The sequence below is a fragment of the Vitis vinifera genome, chromosome 14 (genome assembly GCF_030704535.1).
Source record: "Vitis vinifera cultivar Pinot Noir 40024 chromosome 14, ASM3070453v1".
In the NCBI taxonomy this organism is placed as follows: Eukaryota; Viridiplantae; Streptophyta; class Magnoliopsida; order Vitales; family Vitaceae; genus Vitis; species Vitis vinifera.
The window spans coordinates 16,339,317-16,365,938 of NC_081818.1; the positions used below are offsets into that span (position 1 = coordinate 16,339,317).

Consider the following 26,622-nt stretch of genomic DNA (forward strand, 5'->3'; position numbering starts at 1 on the left):
ATATTTGATTTTAAATAAAAATTAAATTAAATTTACATGAATTGAATTTACAATATTTTTGTAAAATCAAAATAAAAAATTATTTTTAAAAATAACTTATTCAAACCAATTTTTTATTTATTGTTTCTAAAAAATAATTTACCAAACACCATCCTTAAAAATAAGGGTCACAGAATATTGTTAGACATGACCGAAGTAGTAGTTGATAAGGCCTTTTGTCTTTTGTTTTACACATTTTCAATTTTCTAGGAGCCCCTCTCACCTATTTTCTTATGGGGGAATTATGTAAAATGTCCTATCCATAAAATATAAATACATTCATAACTCAAAAGAGTCACTTTCATTGAAAATACATTTAGAGAAATCAATCCTCATTTCATGCAAAAGATGTCATATCCATAAAATATAAATACATTCATAACTCAAAAGAGTCACTTTCATTGAAAGTACATTTAGGGAAATTAATTCATATTTCATGCATTAGAATGATAACTTTATATATATTTCCAAAATTATCATATAATGTCGATTCCCTTACTTTTTTTCCCTTTCTTTTTGAATTTTTTTTTCCTCACTTGAACGGTCCAATTGGTGGGCCTCTCCACCTTTTTTTTTTTCTCTATTTCTTTTTTCCCTCCTTGCTCCTAGCCATTCTCACCTTCTCACCAAATTAAATTAAGTTTTATATTACAATTAAACAAATTTTGTTCTTTTTTAATATTTTGATTTTAATTAATTTTGTAAAATAATACTCATACTTTTTCCCTATTTTTGAAAATCTACTTTTTTAAAAAAAGTAAACTTTATTTTAAAAAAATATAATTCATTTATTCATAATTTTTTTCATTTGCTTTATTAAAATTTTATTTTAACATCATGGGTAATTAATGCATTAAAATAATTTAGTTTTTAATATAAAAATATACTCACCTATAATAATTAATAATCTAATAAATAAATGAACAAATACTAATATTTTAAATAATTTTGATTTCAAATACATATATATATATATATATATATATATATATATATATAATATTTTATTTTGTTTTGCATTCATAATATTTTTATATTTATAATATTTATAATTTTTATATTATGGATCTCATTTTTTATATTTTATTTTTAAACTTTTTATAGATTATTAAACCTAAATTTTAAGAAAAAAAAAATCATCCATATGTGTTGAAACTAAATTTTTTGTTTTCTTCAAAAATAAGAACAAAACAAAAATATTTAAAAAAATAATTAAATTACCTTTTAACTTCATTCAATAAAAAATTAGTAATGATCATTCTTTAAGAGTAATTAATTTTAAAAGCAATATTTAAAGGTATGTAAAATCAAAATTTTAAAAGTGTTTGCATTAAAATTTTAAATATAAGTTCAATTACCATCATAATAAATTGATATTTAAAAAAAAAAGGAAAAACTAATGTGTTTTATTAAATATGTAAAAACAAATGTACATTTTTGTTTAATTAAAAATTTAAACCATTAAAATTGTTTTTATTTTAATAAATATTGTTTTTAAAAAGTATATTATGTCTTTTTTTTACATAGTGCATCCTGCTATTTATAGTGGTGCTTTTAGTTATTAACATTGTTATTTTTAGGTAAAAACAAAGTTACTATCTTCAATAGCATATTTAACATAAAGGTTGAAGTTGTGATGAATGATAAATAAGTTAGTAGATCCTTCTATATATAGTGGTACTTTTATTTATTTGCATTGTTACTTTTACATAAAACTATATTATTATCTCTAATGATACGTTTGATATAGAGACTAAAGTGATGGTGGGTGATTTGACAGCTAGATACGTGGATCCAATCAAATATACTTGTTAATTTGTCTTATATAGGTAGTAGTGCGCCTTAATTTGGTTGAAGGACACTTTTGAAAACATGCAAAAGGTTATTATTTTAGTACATGAAATGAGAATTATTTTCCTCAAAATATACTTCCAATAAAAATGACTCCTTTAGGTTCTAAATTTATCTATATTTCATGAATAGGACATTTTACATAATTTCCCCGTTTCTCATCCTCCGTTATACATGATCTTAATATGTTGCCATATCCAACTGTCACTTTGGAAAATGACCCATAAGACTGGAAAGATCGGGAATATCTGCTCATTACTGGGAAAAAGTGAGAAGATGATGCTCTTTAAAATGACCTTCTGAAAAAGATGATTCCAATGTTTCACTGCAGACCGGCAGCTAACAAGGAAAATAGTGTGAATTAATCACACTACTCTTTTGGAGCAGGACCCGGGAGAACATCTTTGCTTCCATAATTTAAATGCCCAAAAGGGACAGGAAAATTGTGATTGCAATTGCAAACCCAACGAGTGAGGATGTGGGTAAGCACTAAGCAGACTAGCTAAGGAGATGTACCCATGATAAACTTAAAGAGTCAATGAGATAATATCTTGAAATTAAAGGACTTGTTGAGCCATGTTTTCCAGCTGCCACTCCCCTTCCGACCAAGCATCTCAGGCCTCGTTTCCCTCATCTGAGGTTCTATCTGCTTCTTGCACAGGACAAAGTTCCTTCCTCCACACGACCCAATTAATTCCCATGGGCTCAAGGCTACAACAGCATTCAACATTCAATAAATGAAAAGTTATGTCATGTCTGGAGAGTGGAAAAGGGAAATTATTCAAACATAAAAAATAAAAATAAAAACCATAAATTGAATACCGTCAGCTCCGACATTGGCGCAGTACAGAAGAAACTGGTTGATGTCAGAACCCAGATGGGGAAGACGACCTTGGCGGGCATAAGATTTCAAAGCTGTGTCAATGACAGCGGCGATCAAATCACCCTCATTCACCACAAATCTTATGGGTCCCGAGCTGCCCAATACGTTGACGCTGATCAAGAACCGATTATTAGTCCCATTAATATTCTGCTCTTCAAAACTCTTCTTCTTCTGCCTCCTACGCAACATTTTCTGAGACATCTTCCTCTTCATTACCAAACCTTACCCAAACAAAACCAAGCGGTGGAATATCAAGGCCTTGGCAGCAGTTCGCAAAAGGAGGAGGAGGAGGAGGAGGAGGAGGAGGAGGAATGCGCGTGAAGGGCACGCGCCGCTGCCCCTGTCCAAGGATGAGAAGCTCAAACGTGCATGAAAGGCAAAGGGAGTTTGCAGCATCCAAGGGAGAGGGTCCTAGGGTTTTTAAAAGAAAGAGAGAGTCAAGAAGAGAAGAAAAGGAGGTGAGGATGAGGGGAGAGAGAGGGGCAAAGGTCTCTCTGCTTGGGGGTTGGGGGCTGTTGTCATATTTGATGAGTGGGTGTGGGGAGGTGCATGTGCGGTGTCGTGCATGCGTATAGGGCATGTGTTGTGCGGTTAGCTGAGTTTGATGCTGCCTCCTCCATGCCATTTCCCATTTGCCTTTGTCCATGCCGCTTGTTGGTTTGGCGTCCAACAAGTGGAAGCACTCCAACCACCGCTTCAATCTTCTCCCCCTTCCTTTATTCGTTCATTATTAAGAGGCTCAGAGTTTATGGGTAATTAATTAATTATGGGATAAATGAAGGCTCCACTTGTTAATTACTGGATTCTTTTAAAGAGGGGGGCATCAAATTAATAAAACCCCCCAACCAAAAGAACTCTTAAATCCAATTGTATCACGACATGTTCAAAATCATTCCCCATAAGCAATTTCCAATTCATATGAACTACTGGCATGATAGTGTACCTTTCTTTACATGCTAAATAATGTTGTCAAAGTGTGGTCAAATAATTTATGACCCAACTTTTAACCTTTTGTCCTTTTCTAGGCTATTTATTTTTGTTAAAAGTAAAAGTGAGCTTTTTACCCGTAATAAAACCTTTTTCTCACCTTAGTACTTGTATTTAGTTCCACAAAAGTACAAACAAAAAAAAAAGAGAAAGGAAAAGTGAGTTTTTTTTTTTACCCAAAATAAAAGTTTTTTTCTCTATGTTTGATTTTTGAAAAATACTAAAAAAAAATATTAAGTAAAATGGTTGTCTTATCTTTGATTTGATTGTGAAAAACAAGGAAAAAAAATCAAATATAATTAAAATTTATTATAAATTTATACATTTTTAATTAGTTAATCTTAATATAATTAAAAACAAAAAACAAAATCAATTTAAAATAATATATGAAAATAATTTATTAACTTTAAATTTATTTTTTATTTTTTCTTTGTATGTTCTTTCTCATTTTTTTATGCATTTCTCGAGAACAAAAAATAACCTAAAAATGTTTAATAATTTATATATATATATATGTATCAATTGCTTTTTAATCATCCCAAAATAAATTTCAAATATTTGTTAGAAATCCTTTTTGTGATTTCAAATATTTGTTGCGAATTTTTTTGACCATATATGTAATAACCTCAAAGCTTTATACTATATCTTTTATATAAAATTTGCGGCCATAGGTTTGGTTTCAAAATGTCCCAAATCACATTAACAAGTTTTACAATTATATACATCTTTTTAATTACTCTAAAAACATTATCTATACCCTATTTTGTCACTGGTATTATTGCTAACATGAAAACTTAACAACCAACTGTAAGGCAAAACTTGGAAAAAAAAAAACATGTTATACATGTTACTTGTCTTTTCACTCTTAAATATCTAAGCAGGGGTGTAAATAAAATGATTCAATCCGTTTTTGGATAAAAAAAAAAAGAATTAAATTGATGTATTATATTTTATATGTAATAAAAACCGAATTAACAAGATTTGAAATAAAAAATTTAAAAATATATAAAATTTTAATTAATTTTTATTATATTTAATTTTCTTTATTATTTTTCATACAATTAAATATAACAAAATTATTTTATTTAATATTTTTTTTCTTTTTTTAATACTTTCTGAAAATTAGGAAGGAACAATACTTCTTTGAATATCTATTTAATTTTCTATTTATGTATTATTTTATTTTATTCTAAAATTCAGTTTTTTTTTTTTGGTAGTTAATTAGATTTGTGATTGACATGATTCAGTTCAGATTTGTTATTAATTAACTCAAGCATTGAGATAGATTTAGGTGGTGTTTGTTTTTTGGCTAAATAGAAAAAGTCAAAATATTTGACTTTTTCTATTCAACTAAAAGTAACATGTTGACATCATTCAACATAATTAAATTGAACCTATGGATAATAAGTTCATTTTAGTTATGTTGGATGATATCAACAAGTTACTTTTAGCTGAATAGAAAAAGCCAAATATTTTGACTTTTTCTATTCAGCCAAAAAACAAACACCACCTTAGTTGAATTAAAATTGAATAGAACTGATTTAGCTATTCAACAATCAACTCCATTTACTGTTCATTCAATTTAAGAAAAAATATTTAGATGTATATTTTCCCAAAAAAAGAAAAAAGAAAAAAATCATAAATGATTAATACAAATGATATGATATAATCCAAAAATATGATAATTGAACCTAAAATATTATAAAAAATAGTTAGGTGGTGTTCAATAAAACTGAAAATTAAGTAATTAAAAATCTTAATTTTGAATTGTAAGTGTTGAATTAATAGAAGCAAAAGTATTTGATAGTATCTTGAGTCTTTTAAGTGTAAAATGTAATTTGATTGTTTTATAATAAAAATAGCTTAAGTTTAGGGATGACAATGGGTGAGTTTTTTTCGTGTATCTACCATGTCTCGTTCCTAATGAGATAGATTTGAAAATTTAATAAACCTGTTAGGGATGAGTTTGAGAATTTTTTTAAAATCGAGGACAGTTTAGGGGATATTGTCTTGTCATGTCCACCCCAACTATATATAAAATTAATTTTAAAAATTAATTTAATTTAATTTTTATTTTCCTATTTTATATATAATAATAATAATTATACTTTTCAATAAAATAAGTTATAAAAAATTATAATATTTTAAATTTTTTATAAAATATATTTATTTTAATATGATTAAAAACTTTCAAATTAATTTTTTTTAAAATTAAAATTTTTCAAAAAAAAAAAAAAAAGTTAAAAGGGGGAAAGTAGGGCGAATATGAGAAATTTGCATAAATACCCCACCCCCATTTTATTTTATTTTTTTTAATGAGATAGGATGAAAATTATTTTGAATAAATAGAGCGGGGTTAAAATTAGGCCAATTCATCCCGAAACCGTCCTCTTACCATCCTTAAGTTAGAAAATGATTTTTTTTTCTTTCTCTTTTTACAAATTTAAACATTCTACACAATACCTTAGCAAGATAAAAATATATTTTTTAAGTGAGTGATTAAATATTTATTTAATAATATAATTTCACATGTAATGTCACTATTATTTTTAACCATTATTTATTTGAAAAGTTAATACAAGTATTTAAAAATTTTCTTGGTAGTTACCTTTTCGTAAGAAAAAAAATTATATTAAACGTTCTTTAAAATTTTCATTATAAAAATAAAATTAATTAATAAATTTTTATTTATGATTCTATTTTTATTTTATATAATAAAATTTTATTTTATTTATAAAAAGCTTAAATACCTATCATAACATTTTTTTTTCTTCTTAATTTTAGATAATTTAATTATAAATAATAAATGGATAATACTTAAATTTGATTCAACATTATTTAACGTAACCTTAAAAATATTTCATAAATAATAAAAAGTGTCATTATTTAATTTACTTCATCATAATATATTTTTTTAGAGTATGTCGTTTTCTTGAAAAATGACAAAAAAAAAAAAAAAGGAAAAATATTAGCAATATTTTTGTCAATGATATATAATAAAAAATCGATAAAAATAAATTATAGAATAAAAGTTATAATAAAATAAAAAATGATATAACTTAAATAAAAATAATGTATCACTTAATTTATTTCATCATCATTTTTTTATTAAAATTGTTTTAAAAAATATAATTATAATTTTCAATTTTTTCATTAGCCCTTTAATGAAATATTTGTTCTTATAAATAAATTAGGTAAAGCTTACCTAAAATTCTAATTTTATTGTGTTAAATAAATTTTATTTTAAAAGAAATTTAACTTTAACATAAATTGATTAAAAACAAATTTTGATCTAATATAATTCATCAACATCAACTAAAATAAGTTTTTTTTTTTAATTTTAATTTCTTTACCGAAAGAAGTAATAATAATAATAATAATAATAATTGATAAAAAAGGAGAGATATTTTATAGAAGGACTAAAAAAATATAATCCTTCTACCTTTCAAACATCACTATGTAGAGATTAAACCGTTCATAGAATTGAACTAACTCAGCACTAAATCATGCTTGCAAAGTGTTCCAAATTATAATATTAATTAGTTTTTAAACGGAATTTGACTCTAATATTATAACAACTCAGGAAATAATAAAACAATTCATAAATCAAATGATAATTTTTTATGAATCCACCATTTTTTGGTTGAAAAATTAAAATAAAAAAAAAAGTTAACTTATTACCTTAAATCAAATCTATAATTTTGATATTTCATCAAATTAAATTTATAATTTTTTTTTTAAAAAAGCAGCGTCCTAAAATAGGTTCGATTTAGGAATTGGGATTGATTGATTTAGTGGGTTTTTTTCACCTTAATCAAATTGTGCGATTCAAAATAAAAAAGAATTAAAATAATAGAAGTGATAAAATATAATTATATTCAAGATGAATGGAAACCAAAGACATGCATATGCTCGGCGACTGGGCATAATGATAGGAAATTATTTATCGTCCTTTGCGGTGGAAAAGAGTTCGATGGATCCAAATGATTTTTGCGTAAGACTCTAGAAAATTTGCAATCATCATATCTTTTTCTGTGTCTTTGCTATTCTTGAAAGTATCCATAATTGGAAAATCTGACGTATTTCAAACAGACTTCCTCAATGTCCATTATGGTTATGGAACACATCGCCATTTTGGATAAAGTCAAAAGTGCCGCATGAGACTTACATCTTGATGTTACGGACGAGAAGCTCGCCGCAATTTCTTTTTGGATCTTAGTTGTTTTTCAGCATGTCTACTAAATTTCAACGGATGAGAGAGAAAATGGGATGGGAAAAAAAAAAAAAAAGATAGAGAGAGAATGAAAAGGAGCATTTTATGATGGGAGAATTATGTTTTAGGAGTAGATGGACTCCCAAATTAACAAAAGGTTCGTGTAACTCTTCAAATTGAGCCCAAGACTCAATGAAAGTATGAAAATTGAGTTGAAGGATATTATCCTTCAGTATTTCCAAAAATGCCCTTTGTTGATTTTGAGAAAAAATTAATATTTTTGAAAAATACTTTTATTTAATTTAATATTTTTTTAAAATATTTTTTATTTAATTTAATATTTTAAAAAAATACTTTTATGTAATTTAATATTTTTTAAAAATACTTTTATTTAATTTAATATTTTTTTAAAATAAATTTATTTAATTTAATATTTAAAAAAATTATTTAATTTAATATTTAAAAAAAATTATTTAATTTAATATTTTTTTAAAATAGTTTTATTTAATTTGATATTTTTGAAAAAAAATTATTTAATTTAATATTTTTGAAAAAAAATTATTTAATTTAACATTTTTGAAAAAAAATTATTTAATTTAATATTTTTGAAAACCACTTTTATTTAATTTAGTATTTTTGAAAAAAAAAATTATTAAAAAAAAATTATTTAACTTAATTTTATAAAATATTTTATATGCGTTCTTAAAGGGTATATTTGTCCGTTACTATTTCATATCCTTCAACTTAATTTGAAGAGTTATATGGACCTTTTGTTAATTTGGGGGTCTATCTACCCCTAAAACATAATTCTCCCTTTTATGATACCATAAATAATAATGAAACTTATTGACATTAAAGTTTTGTTAATGATGTCAAAAGCATCTTGGTATATATCTCAAGACGATATGTGTGATGATAGTCTTAATATGTGTGGAAATCACTCATAAAAAATCACTTACTCAGAGGAATCATTAATACAAAAATAATTTATGGTGTCACATATCGGATTTAAAATTGTTAGACCATAATGCTTAAAATTTATAAATTATATTTTGAAACTCTTTTACTGTTGGTGGTTGAGAGAGAAATATTTATATGAAAGAGAGATTTATTGCATAGAAGATGATAAAAGAAAGCTTCCAAGAATAGAAAACTAATTAGGTTATTAAGAACACTAATATTATTTTTAGGAAAATATTAGGAGTTGGATTTTATAGATATATTGAGATATATATGGAAATATCAACAAAATTTTTATAAAAAATATCGATAAGATAGAAATTGATGAAAATTCATAGAAATATTAAAAAATGAATAGAAATGAAAGAAATAATAATAAACATATTAAAGTTGTTTATCGAAAAAATTGATATATGTATAATATAATTTATTATATTCATGAATAATATCCAAAAATTGTATCTAATTTGAATATATTCAATGATAAAAAACTGATGATATATGTATTTGTAAATTTTTATTTCTCATACATTTAATAAATATACAAAACATATAAAGAAAATTTTATTAAAAAATTTTGATAATGATTTTTATAATTTTAACAATCAATGAAATAGAATTTGAATATATACACATTCATTAAAAAGTTAAAAAAATTGGGTTATAGCCTCGTTGGCAACAAAACTCCTTGTGGACCCCGTATTTCTACTCATGCGCTTCCATTTGATGACAAACTCGCTTTTTATTTGAAAAAGGTTTATTTTTTTAGAAAATGACTTGGAGTCGCCACTTATTTTTGTTTTATTTTTTTTAAAGAAAAACAAAATAAGAAATAAAACCCTAAGTGTGACTCCTTATTTGGAAAATATGGTCTATGAAAAACCAAATCGAGGTTCGGGGGTCAAGTTACTTATTGGGAAGGTACGGTAAAAACCATAGCACCCCTCCAAGCCCCTAAAATGGGTCTTTACTAAATAAAATGAAACAGACATGACAATTAACTAGTAGATCAAGAGATACCAAAATGATCACACATTGGAAACCAAAACATGCATAAAGGATAGTCAAAGTGAGAATGTGAGCGTACCTTAGCAACAAGCACTAATACGCTATCATGAAATGGGGTTAGTGCACAATAATGAACACAAAGTATGTCACACATGTCACTAAACAGAGTAAGAAATCATCATTGACAAATATCACACTTCACTCAAATTTATTTTTAGAAGAAAACATTCATTGATGTTGGGCCCCCACCAATACCCAATTTATTTTGCATGAATCAATTCCATAAATTCCATCATTTGGAATTGCAGAATTAAATTCAAGCTTATTTTAAAAACATTTTAAAAAACAAGGGAGAAATATGAAATGATGCTTGCCGAAAAGAAAGTGGCAACAAATTTTTGTTGAAAAATGAAATTTTTGATGAACTTAAACACTAAAGAGTAATGAGAAGTTGTGAATTAAATTATTTGAAAATTGGATTTTCAAAAAAATCAATTTTTAAAGGATGTGGGCTTTGAAAATGGGCTAAATAAGGGTGGCCATGCATGGCCCTATAGGAGTGGGCCTGAGGTGTCATTAGTATTGCACTATAAGGTTGGTGATTGCAACTGCCATCTTCTCCAAACCTGAAAAGGGTCATTATTGAGCGTCCTGAGTGAGCTACCATGATCCTTTCAACTAGCCTATAATCTTCTAGGAATGAATTGATTGTGGTTTCCCAGTAAACAACATCTCCACCATTGGATTGGATACGGGTAAAATGGGAACCCTCCATGTGAACAAGAAGACCCGTTTTCTGGTTGAAGTAGTCAAACAAAACATGTCTTACGATCTCTGTTGGGCCTTCACTCCTAGCATTCCATGTCTGAGGGCCAACACATAGCTTGATGATAAAGCAATCCTCACTATTGATCTTCTTTTCTCTAATGCATCTTACATCAACAAACATACTAGTAGTAGTCCTTGGATAAAGGCCCTGAAGAACTCGACGCAATGGCCTAACAGGGCCCTTTTTAAAATGTGCTCCCAACTAGGGTGTGTGCCTCCAGACAAGCTTGCCATTGCAACCAGCATGAACCTTGCTACCCTTAATTGCAAGTTCAACATACCACATGTCTGGATTCATATGCTAGAGCATAAACCCACCTGAACATGCATCTTTTGAGGCATTCCAATTCTTTAAAACCTTAATTGCAATCTCAAACTCAAAAGCTATCATCTTCACCTTTCCCATGGCATAAGCATTTCGAATTGAGTTATGTAGTTTTTGTCCTCTAGAGGCAGTTGTGTATTGTTGCAATATGTACTGGGCAGAAGAGGTTTCAATGGGAGTGTCCTTGATGCTTAGGTGAGGCAAAGGATCAGTGGTGCTAATGTGCACTGGGGCGAGATCATCACTTTATCTTTGAATTTCTTGGCCTATAGAACTTTGACCTCATATTTTGCAAGCCCACCAATCCCAAAGTCTTCTTTATGCACATGACTGATCATTATAGAATCCCGCTCATGCTAGTGGATATCAACATCTGTATTCCCTAAAATGGTTATTATAGTCTTGTTAAAGCTTCTTGTCAAATCCAACTACACTAAATTCTTGCCCATTTCCAAGATGGAAAACCCGCCAACAAAAAAGATCAATGCAAATCCTGAGACATGGTTAGTTTCTTGCAATGAAGCACTGATGGGAAGAGAAATATATGGTCTCATGTCCTTTGACTTCAAAATAGATCGTGTCAGATACTCCGACAAAATGTGGATCCATCCTATAGTCAAAGAGGATGCCCAAATCATCCATGAAGACTTCTAGATCATGGCTATAAGTATCACTACTGAACTTCACAGAGAAATTATATCCTGTTGTAGGGATAGGGGCATTTGTTAAGGTCTCTATTGGAGCATCAACAAGAACAATCTTCCTCTTTCGCATTATAACCGTTGTCTGCAACTTCAAACTTGAACATTCAAAGAACACTTGTGTTGTACCTTCCCCAACTGCTTGAGCTTCTCAAATGCCTCCATCGTTGATTTCTGATTCTCAATTCTCTCCATTCTCCCCCCCCCCTCTCTCTCACGCACAAAGTAGAATAGGGGATCAAACGAATGGAGTTTCATAACAGCCTGTGGTTTGAATGTGGGTTTGAGTGGTTGAATGAGTGGGTGAGGTAGTGAGAGAAGTGGATTTGATGATAGGATGAAAGATAGAGATATGTGTATGGTGATAGGTGTGTTAGGGTATGAAGATTAGAAGGATGGGGAGATGAAGGATGCCATGTGCATGGGACTTCATTTACGTGGGAAGATAGAAAATAAACAAGTATAGGGTGAATGGTGGAATAGGTGGTGGAAGGTAGTGAGGGAAATGAGTTTGATGGGTATTGAAAGATGAAGATAGGAATGGTGATGGGTATGATGAGGCATGAAGGTTAGTAGGATGGGAAGGTGGTGAGATTGTGTGGGAGAAACTGCCAGTGATGAGTACAAAGAAGGAGGATAAGAGTGGTGGAGTAGATTTTGCATGAGTGAGAACCACAACTGCATTGCACCATATTGATAGCCTAAAATCTCAATTAGTGTACGCAACAGCTACATGTCACCCAAAACCATTGCTATGCTTGTCCAACGTATCAAGATACACAATAATATCTAAAGAGGTTTTCTTGATAAACCTTTTAATAGAGCAAAGGATCTCCTCATTCTATAACTCTTCCCCACCAATATTGCTATTTGGACCACTTCCAACGAAACCATAACCAGTTGAATTTTCGTAAGATCCCTCACTTCCATCATACCCTCCATGTCCATGACTTTGATTTGCAAATCCAGTAGCTCCACTAGCACAGGACACCAACCACATGAAGACCGAGCACCCTCAGGTGGAGATGCATAAACCCAAGTGTACCACAGACGGATGCTAGAAGCAAAGAAGCAATAAAACAAAGAACATTAACACACAAAAAAAGAACAAGAGTAAGTGAACCAAAAGGGCCTTAAACGAAGCCTCATTTCATGAGTTATCCACGGGCTTGCAAGCTAGTTGAGAGACCATAGGTTCATATAAGAACCAGGAATGTGAATTTTGAGATATATCACAGTGGAACTAAAACAGAGTCCAGTTATTCTCCAGCAAAACTAAGAAGAATAGAAGATAAAAACAATGACAACAAATCCATAGTCGTTCTAAAGATCAATGAAAGATAAACATATGGTCTGATATTCACACCCAAAACAAACAATAACATCTAAAAGCAAGATGGAGAAGATAATGAACAGGAACAATGGTGAATACAGGGTCCTTACCTAAAAAACCTCATCTCAAGAGAAACTCGCTTGGATTCGAGCTCTTCTTCTCTTTGCAAAACTAATAAAACCCATTCAGCTCACCTATCTTCCTTTGATTCTTTTTCCTTCAAGCTTTTCTTTTTCTACAACTGATATTCCCCTCAAGCTTTTCTTATCCCTCAAGCAACACCCCTTCGCTTCTCCCAACCATCCCGCTCCTCTCAAAGAATACTTAGCTCCCTCAAAATTTCTTTTCTTCCCAACTATCTCTAGGAAAACCTCTCATCTCTATCTCTCTCCATTCTCTGAAATTTTCTTTTCTTTCCTACCTATACTCACCTTCTCTCATAATCCCCCTCAAGCTGTCTTGTTTTCCAAGCAACCACCCGCTCCTCCATAATGGCTTGCATCTCTTTTCTATTTCTTCAAAATAGTCCAAGAATAATCTCTTACACGTGTCATTCTCTCATTGCATCTTCAGCCCACTGTTGTGATTTCCTAATGGCCAATCCTGAGGTGACACATGGCCCTCCAAAATCATGATATGTGGCAAAAATAACACCTACAAAAATAAATCCCAAAATAGGGGTCTACAAATATGCCCCTCTTCGGTAGAGCTCACGAGTGCAAAGAATATGAACACTAGAGTGAAAACAAAAGTGTGAATAGTGAGTGGAATGAAGTGAACTCTACCGAAGAACAAAGGAACACTAGTAAACACAAACTCAAACCAACAAATGAACAAAAGGGCCTTAATCCAACAAGAAAGAGGACTCTCTCAAAGTGTCTTAAGAGCAGCACTAAAAACCTAAACTCCCTCTAAGTCGTCTCCAAAAGTGACTCGAAGATCAATGTCAAAGATGAGTAACAGTCGAACCACCTTGGAGTACAGGAAAGAATGCGTCCAAACAGAACGACTATATGTGTACTACATGAGAATGCTAAGCATAGGGTGCCCAACAATGTGACCGAAATATGTGCTGCAAACTCAAAGAACTATGTTATGTGCGATGAAAGATGGAGTATAGAAGAACATGGTGAAGAAACGATAAGCATGAGATAACGAGGTGTAACACCTAGTACTAATGAATTAAATAGGCAATAATGATTATTTTAGCACTTAACTTTAAGCTTGCTTAATTAGATGTTAAAACTAGTTTAGTGCTAATCATATTTAATTATGAATTAAACTTTGATTATGGTTAAGTGGGATTAGTTAATGACCTAAGCATGCTTATTAGGTTCTTAGGGACTAATTAGGGTTATGAAAACCTAAAGGACTAATGGGCAATTATGGGTTTTATTTTTGATAACTTGAAGGACTAAAGTGCAAAATTTGGAAATTGGAGCTAGTGGAATGCCACCTCCTACTTGGGTGATTGGTGGTAGCCATGTGGGCTGCCACCTCATGCTTGGGTGCTTGGAGACCCCTTTATAAGGGGGCTGCAGCTCGTTTTGCACCATTTCACCTGCAGCAACTTGGGTTAGAGAGAGAAACTAGAGAGAGAAAGTGTAGATTTGAGGTAAGCAAGTTGTTTAATTTTGTAATTTTCGTTTATTTTGGTTCCTAATGGTATGTTGAATAGAATTAACGGTAAAAATTGTGTAAAAGTTGAGTATAATTAGCTATAAACCCGTTTTAGTTAAAAATCACAATTAATTAAAGATTAAAGTATTTTAAGTTAAGTATTTTATTAATGGTAAGATCAGCATAAATCTTTGTTTAATTTGGTTTGATTGAAAAATAGATTAGTAAACATGTGATGAATTGGGTTATTTGGACACTTGGGATTTGTTAATAGGTTAGGCTTTAAGAAAATCAAAAGAATTAGTGTTTGGTAATTAATTAGGGAAATTAATATGCATTGTAAATATTGTTTAATTCAATTCAAATTTGATCTGAAAACATGTAGGATATAGATTAGAGAATGTGAGAATTAAAAATTTGCAACAATAAACTATATAAATTTTCATGGTTAGGAAACCTAAATTATGTTGTTTCATTTCAATTCCTCGTAATAGGCAAAGATTGCCTACTTAGAAGAAACACAAAAAGGAAGTCAGTGTAAGGTAGGGAATTTTATGCTATTCTATGGTGTATCTGATTTCTTTCCTTGAATTATTTGTTGGAATTTTATGTTATTTTTATGATTTCATAAAATCTTTTAAAGTGTCATTGCATCTCGGTTTATTGCATTGAAATGTTACCCTGATGTTGGAATGTATATTGGTATGAAGATTCGTGGTTTTGTGTTGTCGAAATGGTTTATGGTGTGATTGCATTGCAAGAAGGATATGGAATTATCACAGATCATATTCAGAGAATTTATTGGTGGCGAAGTGCTTATGTGATGCTACAGGCCTTATCATTTGATATATTGTTTATGTGGGACCGTGGGTCCTTGGGTGAAAGTCCTTAAAGCCCTCGAGGAAGACACTTCGATGTGGGTGTATGGGGTTGGTCCTGCCCCTGGGTTTTAGTCCCTAAAGAGACGGGGTTGGTCCTGCCCTTGGGTATGAGTCCCAAAAGACACAGGGTATGACTTGCCCTTGGGTGATGTCCCAGAATAGTCATTATTATATTGATCGAGTATCTTGTGGAGCATTGATATCTGCTGTGTAGATTGTTGGGAGTCAGCAAATTATCAGTTGTGAAAGGATGGATGGGGAAAAGCAATGATGAAACCAACAAACACATGCATACATGTTTGACATGATTACACATTTGTTAATGGTTATGAAATGTTTATCATGCATGTTATTAAACGTTTAATTCAAGGTTTTTAAGGGTATACTTAGGATGGTTATAAACTTTCCTACTGAGTTGTGAACTCACCCTATTCCTTCCACCTATAGATGCAGGTCAGAAGACTTATGTAGGAAAGAATGCTTGAGCAATGCTTTACTGTGATTGGATGCTGTTTGTTCATATTGAAAGTCTTTTGAGGCCATGCCTTTTGTATCAAGACTACACCTTTTGTTGGAATGATGTAATGTATATATTTGTTAGATACACTTGCAGTATGAGCTACCCATAGTAAACAATGAGGTTTGGTATATGTAAATTAATGTTGTACAAGTTTCTTTTGTTAACTTAATAGTCACAATGTTTAATACAGGATGTACTCTTTATAACAGGTTTTCCATATCCTCTTTTTGAACAAATTCAAGTAGGAACTCAACATTTAAATTTTTGAGAGCACTTATACTATATTTGAGTATCAATTCTTTAGTTGAAGAATAAATAATAATCATAAGAAAAAAAAAAATTGGGGTGTGACACGAGGTGAGAAAAATGAAGATGAATGTGAAATCGCAAAGGCAAGATGTGAAATGCCAGTGAATATGAATGCTAGGAGCTATGACTCTAAATGACAAAGCTGAGGAGAAATGACTCTGGACACCAAAAAGGAGGAAAAAATGGTGACTCAAAATGCCTTAATGAGTATGCACAACGACTTTGAATTACAAAACTAAATAAAAATGGTGACACTGAATGCCAAGCTGAACAATGGCTCTGAATGCCAAAATGAAGACATGACTCTAAACACCAAAAGAGAGGAAAAATGGTGACTATAAATGCCTGAAAGAGTATGCATAATGACTCTGAATGCCAAAACCAAAGAAAGATGGTGGCATAGAATGCCAAGCTGAATAATGGCTCTGAATGCCAAAATGAAGACATGGCTGATTATTACCCAAAAAGTGCTATTTTACACCTTTAATTCATTATGTTTTAAGCACTTTTGTGTAGTAGTTCTCCATCTTTAGTCCAATTGGCATGTTAAGGACCTAGCAATGTCTTATAATCATATTTGTGGCTAGTTTTAATGTTTTGACAGCTTTTTGGATCATTAAGACAAGCCAAGCAAAGGAGAGAAGGAAAGAGAAGCAAAGTGAAAAAATCAGAGGACAGCAGCTGCAGTCTTTTTTCACACTTTTGGAGCACTTCCCGAAGTTCATTTTCCACATGCTATACACCATTTCAAAGCTCAGGAAGTCAAGAATCCAACGCTTCAAACCGTGTACGATTTGGAGCTGAAATGAGGAAGATATGGCCTTCAGAAGCCAACTGCTCTAGGCTTGTGCGAAATTTTCGCACAACACCTTCAAAATTCGCACAGCCCATGCGTGGTGCGAATTTTCCTCTGTTTTTGCCGACTCCACTTTAGATATTTTCTTATGTATTTTTTGATGTAATTTCCTTCCTTATCGTTGTAACTAACCAATCACAAGCTTTTGCTTTTGTAAAGACTATATAAGGGGTGGAAATCACCTCTTGGAATATATGATATATGTTACGTTTGACACTTAGAAAATATACAGAGCTCTCTCGTTTCTCTTTTCTCTTTACTATTTTATTTTTCTTGGAAGCCAAACAACCTCTGAGGATGTTTTCCCGGAGGATGAGAGGCTAAACTTATAGTTTCTTGGAGTGAAGAAAGCTAGGTGAAAAGTCCAGATGAAAAGGTGGAAAGCTTCCGTGCATTAAATTCAAGTAGTTGGAGTTCATAAATGGCTTCTAAATCCAAAGTTTTGCTTTAAATCCCTTAGAATCACTTTGAATGGCCAATACATGGTAAGCTTCAGGTCTCTGTGGATGCTTATTGCTAGATCCATATCAGTCCATTAGTTATCATATACGAGCCATTGGAAAGTGGTTCAAGGTGAAGACCCATAGTGTCTAAAGCCATTAATGGACCTTGACTACCATTTCTATTGACTTTTTATGTATTAAATCTTCATTGTTAAACCTATACCGGTTCGGGAAATAACTATAGGTTAAATCCCCAATGCGAGGAAGAAAATCCGGAATTTTCCACTTTGCATTCTGAACTTGATCCTAGCAACCCTTAGCTCCGGGAGACTTTCTTTCTTCCATTTTCGCTTAGTTTATGTTAGTTTAGTTTCAAACACTTTCAAAACAAATTTTATTTTCTTTTAAACTTTAAGTTTTTGATAAAGGAAATCATTAAATTCAATTTCTAATCTTGAGTATATCACTGGTAGAATGAAAACCCATCCCAGAGTTCGACCCTAGAGCAACTATACTATAGTAGCTTTGCTATGCTAGTATGAGGTCATAGGTTTTATAAATGTTTTTGATTAAATGACCCAACTGGAATTATACGCGAATCAAAATGGCGCCGTTGCCGGGGATGGTGCCACAATACAGTGATACAACCTTTTAGAGGCTACTTGTGATTAAGTTTGGTGAATTCCTTTTTCACTAACTTCATTTCCTTTTATTTTCCTTTTGTTAAGTTTATTTTCGTTTTCTTTCTAACTTTAACCTTTTTTCTAGTTTTCTTTTGTTTTTGTTGTTTTTTTTTATTTCAGGTAAGTTGTAACTTGTGCATGCCCTATTGGATTCGGGACCAAGAGGGAAGATTAGTAAGGATTGAGAATCCTCAAGACACAGAGTTGGATATCTGTGTAAACATCATGGACCCTCCACTAGAGGATCAGAATTCTCAACACGGTCAAGGGGGTAATCCAAATGCATATCTATCCATGAGGGATAGAATGCACCCACCAAGGATGAGTGCACCCTCATGCATTGTACCTCCTCTTGAGCAGCTGGTTATAAGGCCCCATATTGTGCCCCTCCTACCAAATTTCCATGGAATGGAGAGTGAGAATCCATATGCCCACATTAAGGAGTTTGAGGAGGTGTGCAATACCTTTAGAGAGGAAGGAGCTTCAATAGACTTGATGAGACTCAAGCTATTCCCTTTTACTTTGAAGGACAAGGAAAAAATATGGCTTAATTCTTTAAGGCTAAGGAGCATAAGGAATTGGGTTGATCTTCAAGCCGAATTTTTGAAGAAATTTTTCCCCACCCATAGGACCAATGGGTTGAAGAGACAAATCTCAAACTTTTCTGTAAAAGAAAATGAGAAGTTCCATGAATGTTGGGAAAGGTATATGGAGGCCATCAATGCTTGCCCTCATCATGGCTTTGATACATGGCTCTTGGTGAGCTATTTTTATGATGGGATGTCTTCCTCCATGAAGCAAATTCTTGAAACCATGTGTGGGGGAGATTTTATGAGTAAGAATCTGGAAGAAGCCATGGACTTTTTAAGTTATGTGTCTGAGGTGTCAAGAGGACGGGATGAGCCCAACTCAAGAGAGAAAGGAAAGTTTCCCTCTCAACCAACCCAAAATCCAAAGGGTGGTATGTACATGTTAAGTGAAGACATGGACATGAAAGCTAAAGTGGCAACAATAGCAAGGAGGTTGGAAGAACTTGGGTTGAAAAAGATGCATGAAGTCCAAGCCATTTCCGAGACACAAGCCCATGTCATGCCATGCACCATTTGCCAATCATGTGATCATGTGGTAGATGAGTGCCCAACCATGCCAGCTGTGAGGGAGATGTTAGGTGATCAAGCCAATGTTGTGGGGCAATTTAGGCCTAACAACAATGCACCTTATGGAAACACCTACAATTCAAGCTGGAAAAACCATCCAAATTTTTCTTGGAAACCAAGACCACCTCCATACCAACCACAAGCCCAAACCCAAGTACCTCAACAAACCTCTTCAGTGGAGCAAGCCATTGTGAACCTAAGTAAAGTCATGGGTGACTTTGTGGGTGAACAAAAGGCAATCAACTCCCAATTGCATCAAAAGATTGAAAATGTTTAGAGTTCTCAAATTAAGAGAATGGAGGGGATGCAAAATGATCTATCTCAGAAGATAGATAATATTCAATACTCCATCTCTAGGCTTACCAACCTCAACACAGTGAATGAGAAGGGAAAGTTTCCCTCTCAAGCAAGCCAAAATCCCAAGGGTGTTCATGAAGTTGAAACCCAAGAGGGGGAGTCTTCAAAGTTGAGGGAGGTTAAAGCTGTGATCACTTTGAGGAGTGGAAAGGAGGTTGATCAACCCTTGCCTAAGGTGAGGCAAGATGAAGAACTCTTGTCAAAGAAAACCTTGGTTAAAGAGAGCAATAACCAAGAAGAGAAGAGTGGGAAGAAAAGTGCATCCAAATCAAGCATTGAAGAAGAGCCAAGGATAGTGATTAAAGAGGATATGATGAAGAAACATATGCCTCCCTCTTTTCCTCAAGCTTTACATGGAAATAAGGAAATCAAGAATTCATCAGAAATTCTTGAAGTCTTGAGACAAGTGAAGGTGAATATACCCTTACTTGATATGATCAAGCAAGTCCCCACATATGCAAAGTTTCTAAAGGACTTCTGCACGGTCAAGAGAGGGTTACATGTGACAAAGAATGCATTCCTCACTGAGCAAGTAAGTGCTATCATTCAGAGTAAGTCTCCAGTTAAGTATAAAGATCCGGGATGTCCCATCATTTCAGTCAATATTGGAGGGACGCATGTGGAGAAAGCTTTGCTAGACTTGGGGGCAAGTGTGAACTTGCTCCCATACTCTGTGTACAAGCAACTGGGATTTGGAGGATTGAAGCCCACAACCATCACTCTCTCCTTAGCTGACAGGTCAGTCAAAATCCCAAGGGGGGTGATAGAGGATGTTCTAGTTCAAGTGGACAAATTCTACTATCCTGTGGATTTTGTGGTGCTTGATACTGATCCCACTATTAAGGAAGCAAACTATGTACCAATCATCCTTGGGAGACCTTTCCTAGCTACCTCCAATGCCATCATCAATTGTAGAAATGGGGTGATGCAGCTCACATTTGGAAACATGACCTTGGAATTGAATATATTCCACCTATGCAAGAGGCATCTTCACCCAGAAGAGGAGGAAGGATTGGAGGAGGTGTGCTTGATCAACACCTTGGTTGAAGAGCATTGTGACAAGAATTTAAAAGAGAGCTTGAATGAAAGCCTTGAAGTGCTTGAAGAAGGGTTACCTGAACCCTCTGATGTTCTAGCCATCATGTCTCCTTGGAGGAGACGGGAAGAGATCTTACCACTGTTCAATAAGGAGGACTCACAAGGAGCAGTTGTGGAGGACCCTCCAAAGCTTGTGTTAAAGCCGCTTCATGTTGATTTGAAATATGCATATTTGGAGGAATATGAGAAATGTCCAGTGGTGGTTTCTTCAACTCTCACTAATGATCAAGAGGATAGTCTTTTGGGAGTCCTCAGGAAATGCAAGAAAGCCATTGGATGACAAATTTCTGATCTGAAAGGGATTAGCCCTTTGGTGTGCACCCACCATATCTATATGGAGGAAGATGCAAAACCAGTGAGGCAGCCCTAGAGGAGGTTGAATCCTCACATGCAAGAGGTGGTAAGGGGTGAAGTTTTGAAGCTACTTCAAGCTGGGATCATATATCCCATTTCAGACAGCTTGTGGGTGAGCCCCACCCAAGTAGTCCCAAAGAAATCTGGAATTACTGTGGTCCAGAATGAGAAAGGGGAGGAAGTCTCTACACGTCCTACCTCAAGATGGAGGGTGTGTATAGACTACAGGAGGTTGAATTTAGTGACTAGGAAGGACCATTTCCCATTGCCTTTCATGGACCAAGTCCTTGAGAGAGTCTCAAGACATCCTTTCTAGTGTTTTCTGGGTGATTACTTGGGGTACTTCCAAATAGAGATTGATTTGGAAGATCAAGAAAAGACAACCTTCACTTGCCCCTTTGGTACTTTTGCGTATAGGAGAATGCCCTCTGGTCTATGTAATGCTCCTGCAACTTTCCAAAGATGTATGCTGAGCATCTTCAGTGATATGGTGGAGCGCATCATGGAAGTCTTCATGGATGACATCACTGTGTATAGAAGTTCTTATGAGGAGTGTTTGTTGCATTTAGAAGCTGTTCTCCAAAGATGTATTGAGAAAGACCTAGTGCTAAATTGGGAGAATATTCTTAGGACATATCATCTCCAAAAATGGCATTAAGGTAGATAAGGCAAAGGTGGAGCTAATTGTTAAGTTGCCACCTCCCAAAAATGTTAAAGGAATTAGGCAATTCCTAGGACATGCCGGGTTCTATAGGAGGTTCATTAAGGATTTCTCAAAAATCTCAAAGCCTCTTTGTGAACTCTTGGTAAAGGATGCCATGTTTGTGTGGGATGAGAAGTGTCAGAAGAGTTTTGAGGAACTGAAGCAATTCCTCACAACTGCACCAATAGTGAGAGCCCCAAATTGGAAATTACCTTTTGAGGTAATGTGTGATGCAAGTGATCTAGCTATGAGGGCTGTTTTGGGGCAAAGAGAAGATGGAAAGCCCTATGTGATTTATTATGCGAGTAAAACTTTGAATGAGGCTCAAAGGAACTACACAACTACTGAGAAGGAGTTGTTGGCAGTAGTTTTTGCCTTGGATAAGTTTCATGCCTATTTGGTAGGGTCCTCTATAGTGGTGTTCACTGACCATTCCGCTTTGAAGTACTTGCTAACCAAGCAAGATGCCAAGGCAAGATTGATAAGATGGATCCTTTTGCTCCAAGAATTCAATCTCCAAATCCGGGATAAAAAGGGAGTAGAAAATGTGGTAGCTGACCACTTGTCAAGACTTGTGATAGCACATGACTCACATGGTCTACCTATCAATGATGACTTCCCTGAGGAGTCTCTCATGTCAATAGAGGTAGCTCCATGGTATTCTCATATTGCAAATTTCTTGGTTACTGGAGAAGTTCCGAGTGAGTGGAGTGCCCAAGACAAGAGGCATTTCTTTGCTAAGATCCATGCCTATTATTGGGAGGAGCCTTTTCTCTTCAAATATTGTGTGGATCAAATCATAAGGAAATGTGTTCCTGAACAAGAGCAATCAGGAATTCTTTCCCATTGCCATGATAGTGCATGTGGAAGTCATTTTGCCTCCTAGAAAACATCTATGAAAGTGATCCAATCGGGTTTTTGGTGGCCCTCTCCTTTCAAGGATGCCCACTCTATGTGCAAGGGATGTGATCGGTGTCAAAGGCTTGGTAAGCTAACACGCCGAAATATGATGCCCTTGAACCCCATCTTGATAGTGGATGTCTTTGATGTTTGGGGGATAGACTTCATGGGACCATTTCCAATGTCGTTTGGACATTCCTACATTTTGGTGGGAGTGGATTATGTCTCTAAGTGGGTAGAAGCAATCCCATGTAGGAGCAATGATCATAAGGTGGTTCTTAAATTCCTCAAGGACAACATCTTTGCAAGATTTGGAGTGCCAAAGGCCATTATCAGTGATGGAGGAACCCACTTTTGCAATAAGCCTTTTGAGACTCTTCTAGCCAAATATGGGGTTAAGCACAAGGTAGCTACACCTTATCACCCTCAAACAAGTGGCCAAGTTGAGTTAGCCAACTGGGAGATCAAGAATATATTGATGAAGGTAGTGAATGTGAATAGGAAGGATTGGTCTATTAAGCTCCTGGATTCCTTATGGGCTTATAGGACCGCTTACAAAACCATTCTTGGAATGTCTCCTTATCGCCTTGTTTATGGCAAAGCGTGTCATCTTCCAGTGGAGGTTGAATATAAAGCATGGTGGGCAATCAAGAAGCTCAACATGGATTTGACAAGAGCCGGGTTGAAGAGATGTTTGGATTTGAATGAATTGGAGGAAATGAAGAATGATGCTTACCTCAATTCAAAAATTGCAAAAGAGAGGTTGAAAAAATGGCATGATCAATTGGTCAATCAAAAGAATTTTGCCAAGGGACAAAGAGTCTTGCTTTATGACTCTAAGCTTCATCTTTTTCCGGGAAAATTGAAATCAAGGTGGACGGGTCCTTTCATAATTCATGATGTGCAATCAAATGGAGTAGTGGAACTACTCAACTTCAATAGCACTCGAACTTTCAAAGTGAATGGGCATCGTCTCAAGCCCTATATGGAATCATTTTCCCGAGACAAGGAGGAGTTCATCCTCCTTGATCCACCTCCAACATGAAAATATTTGGTTTATGGTTGAACTTAGTCTCTTCAAAGACTAAAAAGTTCATCCTCTTTTTGTTTTCTTTTAAGTTGATTTTAGTTTAATCTAGTGTTTTTCTTGTGTTTTTCCATGTTTTGATTTTTATTTTTGACTTTAATATTGTTCTAATGTGTTTTGAATTGGTTTTTTGTGTTAACATTCAGGTAGGAAAGCTTGAAGAATGAAGTCATGGTGAAAACAAGGGAAAACAGGGGAGAAAAAAACCAAGACTCAGCCATTTTCGCACAACACTTCCTGTTGTACGAAATTTTCGCACGACACATCCCTTGTGCAAAAAATGCTTTTGTGCCAATTTTCAAAAAATGCATGTTCTCGGTCCCTTCCCAAAATCCCTTGTGCGAATTTCACAAGAATGCGAACCTTGTGCGAACCTTGTGCGAATTCGTTTTTGGGACAAATTTTCAAAACCATGCTCTCTGTCTTGGTACTCCATAGGAGTGCGAAATTTGCACTTCCTCTTTAAAGGTCGTGTTCTCCTCTTCAAATGCTCAATTTCTTCTTCATTTCTCTTAGCACCTCTCTTCCGATCACCCAATCCCTTCCTTGAGCCCTCTTTTCTTCATCATTCCCCATTCTTAGCACCACCATGACAGCCCATCTCCATAACTCCACTCCATAGCCGCGGCATTCACTATTCATCACAGCCCACTCCTTCAATTTTCAGCTCTTTCCTCCATCAAAAACCTTCCAATTCTTCACTCAACACTCTAAATCCATCCCTCAACCAATCCCAGCCTTGCATTTACCAAACCAAAGCCTCAAGCTAAGGATTCAAGCCACGTTTTCTTCAAAGGAAACCCATTGCCGCCGGGTAGAGGAACTCCAAATTTCAAATTTTCTTTGTGAAAAAGCTCCAATTTCCAAGCCTAGCCACCATGAAAAATCCTTTTCCTACCTCAGCCAGCATTTCCCACCCTCAAAAGCCAAAAATTTTTACCATTTGAACGAGCTTCAAATTTGCAAGAGGGCGGGTGAATAGCGCCTTGTGCGAATTTTTCGCACAACACCCCCCCTTGTGCGAAATTTTTGCACAACACCACCCTTGTGCGAATTTTACAATTTCTCTATCCCTACCCTCCCCAATCCCAAGCCTCTGAGCCTCATTTCATTTCTTCATCATGCCTAAGACCCGAGGAGGACATACCTCAACTTCCCAGAGCAGTCAGAGAGCCGCCCCTGTGTGGGCCCCACTAGATGCGCCTACACATTTAGCTGATTCTGCCCCTCAGAGCAGATACCATATGAGGAGAGCATCTGCCACGCCTGTGGCCCCTACTTAGATTCCACCTCGGGGTCCTCCTACAAAGAAAGCCAAGACTTCAGAGCCAGGAGAGTCTTCTAGAGCACCTCGGGATTCACAGTCTCAGCCTCCTTCCACCAGGCGCCCTAGACCCAGCTCGCCCATTGAGGGCAACTCAGATTGTCGATCCAGAGCATTTCATGTCGAGGCATATTTTGATCACACTGTTTTGCGCCAACAGACTGAGTTGCGGGATTCATACCGCCTACTTGAGATGTACCATCTTGTACCCTTTATGACTCCGCCCCAGTTTTTTTATCCTCGAGTAGCTTTGGATTTTTACCAGACTATGACTACTCGTGGCGTCCCGGTACCCGCCTCGATCCTTTTTACCATTGATGGACGCCAGGGTATTTTGGGGGCTCGACAGATTGCCGAGGCTTTCCATATCCCTTATGCACCAACTGATCCCACTGCATTTAGACGTTGGGCCCCACTTTCTGAGTGGGACATGGTTCGTATCCTATCTCGAGGGACATCTGCCCAGAGGACCATTTTCAGGAGGGAGTTTCCACCAGGGATGCTCCTAGTTGATGTGGTGCTTCGAGCCAACCTTTTTCCTTTTCAGCATAGAGTGCAGAGGCGAGGGGCCATTCTAGAGGCATTATTTCGTATCTCTGAGGGCTACTACTTTGGCCCCCATCATTTGATTATGGCTGCTCTCCTCTATTTTGAGGAGAAGGTGCATAAGCGGCGTCTTACGAGGGCGGTTTCCATTCATTTACTTTTCCCTCAGCTGTTATGCCATGTTTTGGCGCATATGGGTTTTCCTGTAGACCCTTAGTCTGAGCCCCGCCGCCATTGTCGAGAGAGCTTCTCTCTTGAACAATGGAATCAGGTATGGCTCCATCAGCATTCCCCAGAACTTCCCGAGCCAAGGGAAGTCCCTCCTGCTCTGTCCACTTCAGCTCCTTCGGAGCCTGTACCAGAGGCAGCATCATCTGATGCCCCACCTGGTGTTCCTCATACCTCAGAGCTGCCCATCACTATCCCTGGTCCAGAGTACCGTGCCTTGCTCGCTTCTTTCCAGACTCTGACCACTACTCAGACGGCCATTATGGAGCGCATGGACCACTTCCAGTTTCAGCAGGACCAGCAGACTCTCATTCTCCGTGAGATTCAGCAGCATCTCGGTCTTTTGCCACCAGCTCCACCTATAGCGGTGCCTTCCTCAGTTCCATCAGAGGAACCCTCCTATCCACCAAAGGAGCCTACTACTTGAT

The 26,622-nt window shown here is 34.8% G+C and overlaps 1 protein-coding gene and 1 pseudogene across 1 annotated transcript; both read right to left on the reverse strand.

Moving 5' to 3' along the window:
* Positions 1-1,993: 1,993 nt before the first annotated feature.
* On the reverse strand, positions 1,994-3,380 carry LOC100265275 (uncharacterized protein At4g22758). Its single transcript, XM_002270108.5, has 2 exons — positions 2,713-3,380; positions 1,994-2,601 (listed from the first exon to the last, which is right to left on the reverse strand). The coding sequence occupies exons 1-2, from the start codon at positions 2,984-2,986 to the stop codon at positions 2,426-2,428; spliced, it is 450 nt and encodes a 149-aa protein (XP_002270144.3). The 5' UTR covers positions 2,987-3,380; the 3' UTR covers positions 1,994-2,425.
* Positions 2,996-26,337, reverse strand: LOC100260065 (uncharacterized; annotated as a pseudogene).
* Positions 26,338-26,622: the final 285 nt, after the last annotated feature.